At 44.1% G+C, this 12,885-nt stretch overlaps 1 protein-coding gene across 1 annotated transcript in view; it reads right to left on the reverse strand.

Annotated features, from left to right (window-relative positions):
* The window catches only part of Ufsp2 (UFM1 specific peptidase 2), a 39,938-nt gene extending 27,274 nt beyond the window's left edge, over positions 1-12,664 (reverse strand). The window contains exons 1-4 of the mRNA XM_075688709.1: positions 12,431-12,664; positions 11,647-11,865; positions 5,254-5,464; positions 2,981-3,168 (exon numbers count right to left, since the gene is read on the reverse strand). Of these exons, the coding sequence (XP_075544824.1) occupies positions 2,981-3,168; positions 5,254-5,464; positions 11,647-11,865; positions 12,431-12,475 (663 nt within the window). The 5' untranslated portion in view covers positions 12,476-12,664. The remainder of the gene's footprint in view (positions 1-2,980; positions 3,169-5,253; positions 5,465-11,646; positions 11,866-12,430) is intronic.
* Positions 12,665-12,885: the final 221 nt, after the last annotated feature.

A 12,885-nucleotide genomic window follows, 5' to 3' on the forward strand; every position in this document is an offset into this window, starting at 1 on the left:
ACATATATACAGGCCAATATATCCTTCACAGATGTATGCCAATCTAACAAATGATACACCAAAGGAAACGAAGCTGTATGAGCAAGTTCTCAAACTCTTTAGAAGTACTAGGGGTTTGTTTGCTGGCTCAGAGCATCGGTTGAATGCAGAAGAGTCATCACTCAGAACAGCCATCTAAGACTGCGACAGCGCAGTTGTGGTTGGCTGTTCTTAGTGGTGACTCCCAGGCAGGCTGCACTGCAGCACCACAGCTGCACAAATTCCTAGCTGACCTCCAACAAGGAGACAAAAAAAAAAGTTGCCCATTAGTGTTATCGTCCATTAGAAACAGGTGCAGTCAAGGTCTGATATTTCGGAAATGCCCGATAATTCGGACGCATTCACAGCACCGCCCATACCCCATAGAGTCAATCTATAAGAACGTCTGAAATTTTCGACACGAAAAGCCTTCCCCATCCGATTTTCCGGACGTCTTGCCACGACCGCAGGTCCGAAACGGCATTAATCAAAGTAACAACCGCCACCATTTAGATTATATCGCCGCCTCGAAGCGGCGCTCTCGCAGGTAGATCCGCTGGCAGCCATAGCCATCACCGCAGCAACGCTAAGTCTAGCTCCTTCAACGTTCGCTACCAAGCTTCTTGCTGTTCGGTGCCCCGTTTTTCTTTGAAACAATTCGCCGCTGTTAGCTATAGCACCGACTCTGCCTTTGTGATGCTCGCCAATGGATTCGAAGCTCGGAAAGCACGAGGCGTTGCGTAACGCCGGTTCCCGAAAGTGAGCTTCGCCTCAATACAAAAATGTTACGCGGTGAAGCATAAGCAAAATATTGCGGTGAAGCATACCAAGAGTGGAAAGGGGCAATTGTCACGAGACACGGTATGTATTCCTTAAGTATACAGGTGTGCACCCGCCGCCTCCTATCACAGTACGAGCACTGATATGCCTAATATGTGTACTGGCAGGCCTTCAGAGCTATTTCAGAGGTGCCTGTGGCAATTTGAGTCCTTTGGGGCAGTAAAAGGCATGCATTCATTTTTTCAGACTGCTCAATATCTCGGACATTTTCGCGGTAGGGAGTCCAAAAAATCGGACGTTGACTGTATACTCAAGGTAACTCTTACTTTATAATTATTGATCATTATGTTTCAAAGCAAATTCTGTGCTCTGACACACGTAGCGCTGCATTTACATTTGATATCGACCACGCCTTTACATAAAAACTGTTGCAGAACTAACCTCAAAAGCAGCACTGTAAAAGCACTTACATATAGTACGTTTGAACATAATCTAGGAGTACACTGTTGGATGAAAAATATAAGAGGGTTGATCCAGAAATAAAGTTCCCACCAATTTTAGAAATAGACAACATTGTTTATTTTCATAGAAATTTACACTATTGGAAAGATGAAACTGCTTTATTTTGCTTTGTAATCACCATCTTTTTCTAAGCATTTTTGTAGATGGTGCTCTAATTTCTGTATCCCAATGTCGTAAACTCCGTCAACAACCCATTGAGGAAGCTTTTCACCTCTTCTTTGACTTCATCGTCGCTCCTGAAGCATTGGCCACTCAAATGTTCCTTTAACTTGGGGAACAAGTGATAATCACTAGGCACGAGGTCTGGACTGTACGGTGGTTGGGGCATGACAGTCCTCCCAAAGTTTGTCAAAAGTTCCTGGGTTTGGTGGGAGACGTGAGGTCGGGCGTTGTTGTGAAGCAGTGTTACGCCGGCTGCCAGTCGTCTTCGCCAGCAGTTCTGGATAGCTCACCCGAGTTTTCTTAGTGTTGCACAATAACTGTCTAAGTTGATTGTTGTCCCAAGTTCCATGAAATCGATCAGCAGTATCCCCTTACGATCCGAGAAAACACTGGCCATGACATTGCCAGCTGAAGGAGTTTGTTTAAATTTCTTTGCGACTGGTGACTCTGGGTGACGCTACTGTTTAGATTTTTGTTTCGTTTTAGAAGTGAAATGAAACACACACGTTTTGTCTCCCATAACAATGGAGTCCAACAATCCTGCCTTATATTACTGGCACTTTTGAAGAAACTGGCGAGCACAGTCAAGGTGTTTCTCCCTTGTGGTTGGATGCCAATAGCCGCAATACCCATCGAGCACCCAACACTTGTGACAACCCAACTTTTCAGTCAAAGCTCCTTTCATTGTACCTTAAGAACTCCCAGGAATCTGAGCAACAAGTTCACGGACGGTGACCCTCCTGTTTTGAAGCACTTCGCGTTGGACAACCTCAATAACCTCCCCTGAAACTGACAGCTTTCCACTCTGTTCTTTATCGTGGACTTCTTTCCAATCGGCATTAACTCCTTGCACCACTTTTGGACGTGTGGACGGACATACACTTGTTGCCATACACCTCTGTCAACTGCCGATAAATATCCATGGGTGGAGTCTTTTTGAGTGCAAAGAGCGAATTACAGAACGAATCTCGCACTAGGAAGGATCAACAATGGGAACCTCCACATATCGGACGGCTGCTGAGCCAAAAATGAGCGATGCAGCGAAGCGCGGCTGGGGGGAAATCGAGAGTGGGGGAACAGCCGCGCGCAGCAGTGTTGCCGGATTTCGCCTCGCACTTTCCCATATGGCAGAAGCTTTTTGGGAACCTTATTTCTGGATCAGCCCTCGTATTTCACTACAAACAGTCATAAATGTACTCGATGAGAATCTTTGTTTGAGCTAGCTGGCCCATATTTGACACAATTCTAAAAAATGGTGCAACTGACAGATGGGCATGTATATTTAATAGACAAACACGTAATTCCAATTGCAAATGAAAAGAGAGTTTGGTGCATGTATGTGTCAAATGCATACGTCTGTAAGTCACTCATTCTGCCCGCGCCATGGTAAAATTTGAACCATGAATGCTTCCCTTTCTACTGCTTTGGTGAGGCCAATCAATCATTCAACCGGAGTCAAATTTTTGCAGTATATTTCATGGCATGCATATGCTATCACCTGACTGTTCTTCAGGCGCCGCTGTTTGCTTCCATCACCCGATTGGTCGACCAAATCAGACAGCGCTTTTTCAGGAGAGCTGCGTCGCATGAGCACGCCATTCCCGTCCAACTGGAATGCGAGCACATCAGCCGCTAGACAGCGTTTGATCCGTGACGCAGCCATTTCCAAATTTTTTAGCAGGAACTCTAACCAAAGGAAACAAAAGGAGAACTTCACATTACCAGTAACCATAGGACAATGATGCAACATCCTTTCAAAGCAAGGTGCTAACACCAAGAATGCAGACAGAAAACAACATTTAATAGGCAGGAAAAGTACCTGTCCTGTCTATCTTATGTTGTGTACTATGTTTAGCTTAGCAATGCAAATATGTGTCATAATTCAAGTAACTTATGCTCGCAGCTTTCTGCCTTAACAACTTAAACAACAACATTTCTGACCAAAAGCAGTCCCAAAATAGTCTCTGGGTGTTCATAAAATGTGCTAATGACAAAGACAAAAGGAACACATACGACAAGACAGGCACTGCTGTCTTATGTGTTCCTTTCGTCTTTATTTTTAGCATGTTTTATGAACATTGTCAAAATGAACCAACTTGCCCAAATCAAAGTATTGTTACTACAAAAGTCCTTGGGTCTTAAGGATAGAAGCAACATACAATGCCTCTTGAAGCTTCAAATAAAATTATGGGGTTTAATGCGCCGAGGCTACTCATAAGCTGAGAGACGTTGTGGTGGTAGGCTACAGATTAAATTCAACCACCTCAGATTCTTAAAGGTCACTAAATTTAAGTACACCAGCATTTTTTGGATTCCATCTTGTGGGGATGCTCAACTCTCTTGCACCCCCTCATGTTGTTTCACCCACATGGCTTGCGTCTCCTGTAACCCGGCTTCCCTGCATGGCTGTGCGCTGCTGGCAGTTGGTGTAGTTGCAGAATAGCACGAGAGATGGTGCGAGTGTTGCACTGCTAACACCCCCTAAAGGCAGGGTTATTCGGGCACAAAGGTTACTCGAATGCAAAAGCCTCTTCCTCTTTGGCTACGGGTCAGCTGGGCGTGGGGATGTCATGGACGCTTTGGCATGCTTTATGGGTCTATCTAGAGAAAGGCTTCAGAGTGGGGCACTGGGATGGATAAACATGATCGTTCAAACATGCCACCATTGGCATGACAGTACACACAAATGATTAGGCATCGGTGTTCGGCATGGGGCAAACAAATTCACTCGATATCCTGTCATGGTGAATTGGACTTCCTCGATTCGTCAGCACCCAGTGGCATGTTCTATTGGTAATAATTCAGCTAGCTGTCACTGGTGAATGAAAGGTGCAATAAATGCCTTTGTGACTGTTTGTGCTACTGTGCTGTCATTCCTTAGTCCCAAGAGCATGTTTGAGACCCCACAATCCCCATCAGAATGCAGCTACTGCAGCAAGGATTTGAACCAGTGACCTCATGCTCAGCAGCAGAACAGCAAAGCCACCGAGTCACTGTGATGAGTTGTGTTACCGCTTTGCCTTCTCTATGTAATATACCACAGAAGGGTGGTTCACAAAATCGGGACCAAGGACTTTCAAAGCAAATCCTGTCTCGCCTAAACTAGAGAAATAGAAATAAAAAACTAGAAATAAAAACTAGAAGTAAATCTGTTGTTGAAAGTTAGCGCTGTGTGTGTCAGATGTGCCTTCTGTTGTCTTTGTCAAGCTTGTGCTATAACAAAATAAGATAAAAACATCCATTCCCTTTAGTTCGAAAGTGACGCTTTTGTGCACCCAGCTAACACCCTGCATTCGAACTTTTCTGTTTCCTGCGGTTCGTTAGAAACCATGGAGCACATTTTTTTAGAATGTCCAGGTTACAAAGATGAAAAGACTGATTATTTCACGAGACTGGGCTCTGCTTCCGAAAAGCCACTACATCTAGGAAGAATACTAGGTCCTATGCCTTCTCCTTCTATGCAATGCCAAGCTTTAAGATTTATTTTCAGATTCCTTCAAGACATTGACTTAATAGACAAGCTCTAGCCTGTTTAAATCCCAACCATTTGTCTCACCTGTACACAATATATATTTTCTTGCTTTTTTCCCCTTTCCTGTCCTCCTTCTCCTAGGGCCTTCCTTTCCCTGATCCCCTTCCCTACGTCAGAGTAGCATGCAGGTGCCTACATATACTCCAGCAGAATTCTCTGCATTTCAGTAAAGAGTTTTCTCTCTTGATGTCTACAATGCTGGCTTTGTCAGGTGCAACAGTGAGTTGTTAACCACTTACTGGGGTCAGGGTCCATCTCGAAAGACATCACCAGAGAAGCACGTGCTCGAAGTGTGCATGTGCCAACATGCACATCTGGCACTACAGTGACAGATTTGGGCTCCAAAGGACAGTCTGCTTCGAGAGAGACCAGCTGGGTTGAAACAGCTGTCTTGCTCTCATCTGTATGAAGAACAACAGCCACTTCAAGGTTGCTCCTCATGGTACCCTCCTGCAATGAGAAAAATGTTTAAGTGGTTCCTATAAACTAATATGTTGCAGGCTTTCCAGACTTCAGCAAATGTTTCAAGAAGTACAATATCACAACTCAAAATGGCTCACTGCTTGTGAATGTCAACATCAAAGTGTATTTTGACATAAATTGAATGCACAACACATAACTCACAATTCTATTTTGGATTGCATATTATACGAGCTCAGACACTTCAAAGGTTTCATAATCTAAACAAAAATCTGCTGTCAGATGTAGAGGCACCTGATTGTTGTACAGGGTAGACTAACTCAGTTAATCAGTGTGATGCAGCAATTTCTGCTCAAATTCACATTTCTAAAACTTTGTAAACATAATAAGGAATCTAGCAGGGGCTGTATTACGTTAGGATTCCTTGCCTTCAATTCTACTTATATATTATCACCCGCTACAGCAAGTGGCTGATAATGACAAGAGCTAAGACCTATTGTCATTCCCGCCAACGATGACATGCAAGAATGGAAAATCAAAAGAATCCTTACATAATACAATACGGATGGCCACAATTTGCATGTGTTCAACTTTGCAGCGGTACAATTGATTAGAAAAAGTCGCTGTTTGTTTATGAATTCTTCTATTTATATTTACATAACAAAGTTGGAACGTAATCATTATTCAAGGTTCACTTCATAGAAGTCATAACTAGTACAGGGCTTAAGAACATCAGGTGTCAAAATAAAATTTCACACAGACGCTTTGCCTGCTATGGCAGAGGCCTGCCTGCATCGTGCCACTCCTGCTGCAGGCAGAGACTGATGCTAAATAATGACGCTGGCCCTGCGCTGTCTTTTGACATTGAACAAGAAATTGAGAAAGTCGTCATTTCAGAGTATTTGAGCAGAACTCCAGGGTTCTTATAAAACAGCAACGAAACTCTACTACTAGCATAAAAGGGTACCAGTGGCAACAATGAAGCCTGATTATTTCTGACAGATTGGTTCATTCCTGCAATACAGCTTCAACACCATCCCAGAACCTTGATAATGCTTCCAGAGTGCTCTAAGAAAAGCAGTCAATAATGCCATTGAAACACACACGCATGCGCACACATACATTCATCAAAACAGGGTGCAATGCTTTGTAGCACACATTTCCCCACTGCATAATGAAGCAAACACTTTCGAAACGAATTAATAAATTAATTTTATTTTTTTAATTATGGGGTTTTACGTGCCAAAACCACTTTCTGATTATGAGGCACGCCGTAGTGGAGGACTCCGGAAATTTCGACTACCTGGGGTTCTTTAACGTGCACTTAAATCTAAGTACACGGGTGTTTTCGCATTTCGCCCCCATCGAAATGCGGCCGCCGTGGCCGGGATTCGATCCTGCGACCTCGTGCTCAGGAGCCCAACACCATAGCCACTGAGCAACCACGGCGGGAAACGAATTGAATTCTATGTGTCTGATTCACAAAATTATTCACCACCAAGGGTAGAACAATAAAGGCCAGGGTTAAAAGTTAATGAACAAATTCCACTGATTATGTTGCTGTGAAGTTGACTGCCGCAAATTGTGTCCATGTGGCCAAATAATGATGATGATATGTGGTGTTTAATGGCGCAAGGGCCAGGTTTGGCCAAAGAGCGCCATGTGGCCAAATAAAAATGGTGCACTAAAAACATTTATGTGCCTGCTAACACACAGTGTAACAAACACTAGACAATGTTGCCACTGCCTCATTTCAGTCAATGGAGGGATAACAATAGGTTTGCAGAAAATAAAAGAATTATTTGCTGCTAGCATTCATTAAAATTTGCACTCTAACTTTAGAGTTTGCAATAAAATAAAACTAAAAAAGCTGTTTCTATGTTAATTAATATGTTTTCTTATAGGTCTATTGGCAACCTGTCATCAAACCTTGTATAAGCTGTTGCTTTGTTTTAATGCTTTAGCATTCTTTAGGTAATTAACATTTTCCTGCCTACCTGAGTCACTGGGTAGTCAGTGATCGAATGGGTAGTGCATCGGCTACTGTGCTGAGGTAACAGTTCAAAACCAACCATCAGACCGACTTGCGTGACTATGTGGCAATGTGAACTGCAGGAGGCGGTGCAAAGAGGTAGCTGCTATAGGTAGCTGCCATAGCCAACCGGAGCATGGAACCTTGTTGAGAAGGAAGTGGCTGTCCAGCTGGATGAACCAGATGTCTGGCGTATCAATTCCCAGACACCCTACAACTGCAGGGCATCTACTGGACTGTGAAAGGCCACATCACTCATGCCTTGATAGAGTCAGTGCACCTATGTTGGCATGGCTGGGCTTGATCGTCCAAGTCACCAATCTGTGGGAGGCAGCATGAAGAGGTAGCTGTCGTGGCCATGGTTTATTTAGGTTGGCCAGCCATGGGGCTGTGGGATCTTGGGAGCCGCAGCTACCGCAGCCGTTCAGGTTAAGCACCTAGCTTGTTCTCTTCTCGCACTACCTGCACGTGAACCGTCATCTTCTTTGCTGGCTCTGGAGGCGATAGTTGCGCCGCTACATGAACATATGCGACACTCTTCAATGAACCTCTTTCACACCAACATGGGTCACTGTAGACATGGGACTGGTTAAATACTGGTGAAAAGACAGCCTCTAGAGCCTGTGAAGGAGTAGATTTACCTAGGTCAACTATCACAGGGAACCCTGACCATAAGAAGGAAATTCACAGAATAAAACCAGGTTAGATCGCATATGGCAGACATGGTGAGCTCCTGATTGGAAGCTTACCATTATCACTGAAAAGGAAGGTATACAATCAGTGAATTTTACCGGTGCTGACATATGGGGCAGAGACTTGGAGACTGACAAAGAAGCTTGAGAACAAATTAAGGACCGCGCAAAGAGCTATGGCACGAAGAATGCTTGGCATAACTTTAAGAGCTATAAAGAGAGCATTTTAGATCAGAGAGCAAACAAGTATAGACAATATTCTAATTGACATTAAGAGAAAAAAATGGCACTAGGCAGGTCACATAATGCGCAGATTAGATAACCGTTGGACCATTAGGGTGACAGAATGGGTACCAAGAGAAGGGAAGCACAGTAGAGGATGGCAGAAGACTAGGTGGTCCAACGAAATTAGGAAATTTGTGGGCGCTAGTTGGAATCAGTTGGCACAGGACAGTGGTAATCGGAGATCACAAGGAGAGGCCTTCGTCCTGCAGTGGACATAAAATAGGCTGCTGCTAATGACGATGTATGTGCCATTCGGTCTGTGCTAGTCTCCAAAGAGCCTCTTTGATGCCAACTTAGGTCATTGGGTATGTGCCAGTATGTGTGTGCTGTTCTTCAATGAATGTCTTTGATGCCAACTTGGGTAACTTGGTATGTGCCAGTGGGAGTGTGCCACTCTACAATGAAGAAAAATATTCCTTAAATTTCTCCGATGCTGAATGGAAACGAGCCCATGTTACAAGGGTTCCTCAAGGACAGTAACCTGATGCATTCGCAGGCTGTGCCACAAATGCACTGGGCCTGTGCTGCTTTTCAATGAACGCCTTTCACACCAATGCTTTAGCAAGCTGCACAATGCACAGGGTATGCACCACTTTTCAATGAACTGCTTGCCAACTTTGGTCACTGGGAATGTGCCACTGAGTGTGCAGTCAAGTGAGGGAACAATTCTCAGCACTTGCAGACTTCTCGGCAGCGCCACCAGATGGCGCAGCGTGTCCAGAAAGAAGCGCAAGAGAGGAGCACGGTTGCTGTATGACACACTTCTCAGTGTTCGGTTGCACCAGTGTGCTATGCATTTTGGAGACCATGGGCAGGCCTTGCGATGGCAGCTCTAGATGACAGTGAATGTTCTTAGGGAAGCATAAAAGAGGTGTTTCGCTGCAGTACACACCTGATACATAACTTGTTTCAATGATGGCAATATGTTGTGTCACTATACCGATTCAATGCTAAGACATTACCGTTGACAGTTATCGTGAGATGTGTTCTGCTGCAATTTCTTTATTGCAATAGCAACTACAGTGAACTCTCACTTGAGTGAACTTCAAGGGACCGAAGGAAATAGTTCACTTAAGTGAAAGTTCACTAAACTGAATATTCACTAGACCAACATAAGACATGGCATACAGAGTCAAAAGTTTGAAGTGTAATTCATGGAGCAAATGACATGGCATCCTTAGTGTTAGAAATGTGTGAAATGGAATTAGTACATATCAATGAAAAACACACCACGTGGGTCATTTGTGTGCACACGCGGAACCGACAAGACTGGAAAGAAAGAGACAACGACCATGCCACGACTAGCCGGTCGGAAAAAAACACACACCACATGGTTTGTGGTGTGACATATCGCCGCTTTGCTCTGGTGGCGTTGTAAGCGGCAGTGATGTTACTTTGTTCATGGCCTCCGAGATTACATGCTTGCTCGTTTTGTGCGGGCTATCTCGGAAGCCATGCCTCATTGCCGTTCGTTTTCCGCGCCGCCGCTTTGCCCCAGGGGCGCTGTAGCGCCAGCGACGTTACATTGCCGCTGGAGCGGCGGTTTGATGAGGGCGGACATCGGTTGCGCCTGCAGTGCAGTGCAGTGCAAGCCTTGGTCCTCTGAGCAAGTTCGTTAAACTGAAATATTGACTGTTCCGAAATTCGTTTAAGTGAAACATTTTTGCATAGAATCTGTAAGAAAACTGCCGGGGATTTTTAAAAAGTTCGTTATTCTGAAATATTCTATAAACAGACGTTCGTACAACTGAGAGTTTACTGTATACAGACACTACAAGCGAATTTTTACTCTCGTCATCACCGTCACAGTAAGATTCCGTATATGCTTAGATATATGTATGCTATATGCCACGCCATGCTATATTACATGCAGTGTATGCAGGTTATATTGCCACAACATTCTATCACTAAAGTTGCTCATACCAGGTCTTACAGTCCTGACAAAATTATTCCTCAGATTTTGAGAATGGCAGCGCACAAACAAATGTCATGAAACAAAACACAGGCAGCGCATGGCTTTCATCTTAAGTCTTCTCAGACTTGAATTTTAAAAATGCCAAACAATACCAGAGCTCAAACCTTAACATGATGCAATTTTATTGGCACAGTTGTGCACTACCTCTGGGATTGTCCTAGGAAAGAGGCTTGAAACATACTGAATATGGCAAAGTGGTGGTAAAGTCCCTAAAAAAGATGTTGGCTTTAATTAATAAACATAAATGAAACTGTCCGATGGCAGGATTCAAACAGAGGACCCCTAGCACAACAGCTCGTTTTTACTTAGCTTACGTTCAATTCATACTGCCTAGCTCTACACCTACGAGTCTTGCTATTCATGTATTATTCTAACATGTTGCTATCACATTCACTGCTTTGCCCTTAAGGTGAAACTGTGATATTTTTATAACCACACTTTAATAGCAGCGTGTGCCATACATGAGTATAGCTGAACCACTGATGCATAACCCCCTTTATTGGAACACACCTGCTTAGTGTACACAGGATGATACTGGCACAATTAGACGCGGTGATTGCAAAAGGAAACCAAAATCGAATACACAAGACATATTTTCTATCTTGCAATGTATACTCTGTTAATTGCATTGCTTATTTCTTTGCGTGCTTCTGCATGTTATTATTGAAAGTACCTGTGCATTTCCACTGCTTTTATCAGTGCCTCAGACATCCTCACACTTCCTTATTGGAGCCTTTTGTCCAGGGTCTGTCCTTTGGCAATGATTGTAGTGAACAAAGAAATTAATTTACTCAATCTAATTTTCGCACACACGTGTGTGCCAACATGCATTGCAAAGGCTAACAGCACTTATAAACAAATGGAAAACACAACCTCTCCTGAAGTGCACAGCAAATGCTGTTGCTTCTGTGAACGTCAGTGACCCGTGTCATTAACTGTCACAGACACTATGGAATTCTGCTAGTGAGTGCAAGGTCATCAGTGCAACTCCCAGCCATGGAGGTCGCATTCCGATGGAGGAATACTGTAAAAATCCTCATGTACAGAGACATAGGTGTAGGTTAAAGAACCCCAGATGATAAAAATGCAAGTGCCTCCTCTACAGAATTTCTCTTAGCACTCTGTGGTGCCTAGGCCCCTTATGAAACAATGTGTTATTGAAATGTATTTTGTTACAATGCAATTTAAGCAGGCTAAGTAACAGCAAGACAAATGCTTAAAGCGGCACCTGCTGGTACTTGAGCACAAGTGGGTGGCAGAGTTCGTAAACCTCGTTGTCCGAGAGGCTGCTTGAGAGACAGAACACTCCAACCACGGAGTACCCGAATGACCGCACGACTCCATCATTCTGCACAGCACATCCTATGCACCGGATGCCTTTCTTGGAGATGTGGCCAAACACATAGCCGAGCGTTGGACTTGAGCTATGTGGGTGCTTTAGGAGTCTCTGCATGAGAGAAACGGTATTCTTGTCATATCTTCTGTGCAAGTAAAAAAAAAAAAATACTCTGCTCAACAATCCCAACAAGTGAAAATTTTCGTAGCACATGTCATATTTCAAGCATATTAGCCCAAGAGCACAGATACAGTTCAAGCATATAAGGTGAAGCAGCGCCTTCTCTATTGGCGAATATATAAGTCTTGATAACGCTTTCACAACGCTGTTGTGGGCTTCCTTCCTTGAAAGTGGAAGAAATTAAGTTTAGCTCTGGCATACTGAGGAATTTGCAAAGGTTAAAGTCAGGATTACGCCGATAAAGAATAATTTGGTAGAGCCACGTAACTAAATTACAAAATTTACGCCCTCCAATAACATGGATGTTCTGGCGTTCACGTAAGTTTTATATTCAATGACAGCAAAATCGGCGCGCTTGGTTTCGCACCGACTATTGACGTGCAAAGAAAATTAGCACGAGCGCACGCCACCTGGCTCGCAGACTTTGACAACGTGTCCTATGTCACATAACAGTGGCGTGAAGGTAGCACAACTTGCAGCAAAAAGGTGCATTTACTTGACAAAGCAGCTCTGAAAGCACCACGTCGCAAGCAGCAGGCATGATCGCTGTCCTCAAGGCGGAAGTCGGGTCAGTCGTTCCTTTGAGTTTGAGGTTCGTTTTTCCTTGCCACAAGTCACGATCAGAGCACTACCGACAACCAGCCTTTGAAGAGAAGTTTGCTGTCCATCAAGATGACAGCATGACAGCAACGAATTCACGCAGTTCACAGCTGGACAACTTCAGTCTGCACGACGGGGCCGGCGTTGCGCGTACCCGGTGGTTCGAACGGGTGCGTTGCGTTCACCCAAATAGCCAACTTGTTACTGATTTGGCTTGGCTTCCGTTGGATTTTTAAAAGGCGGCGGTAGTGCGCTTTGGACATTCTTGAATTTCTTGTGAGCGTCTGTGAAAGAGGGCGTAACCTTTCTCTATGGTGAAACCTTTTCGAGGTGTTTCTGCGTTGTATTTTC

Source organism: Dermacentor variabilis, chromosome 4 (assembly GCF_050947875.1).
Source record: "Dermacentor variabilis isolate Ectoservices chromosome 4, ASM5094787v1, whole genome shotgun sequence".
Taxonomy (NCBI): domain Eukaryota; kingdom Metazoa; phylum Arthropoda; class Arachnida; order Ixodida; family Ixodidae; genus Dermacentor; species Dermacentor variabilis.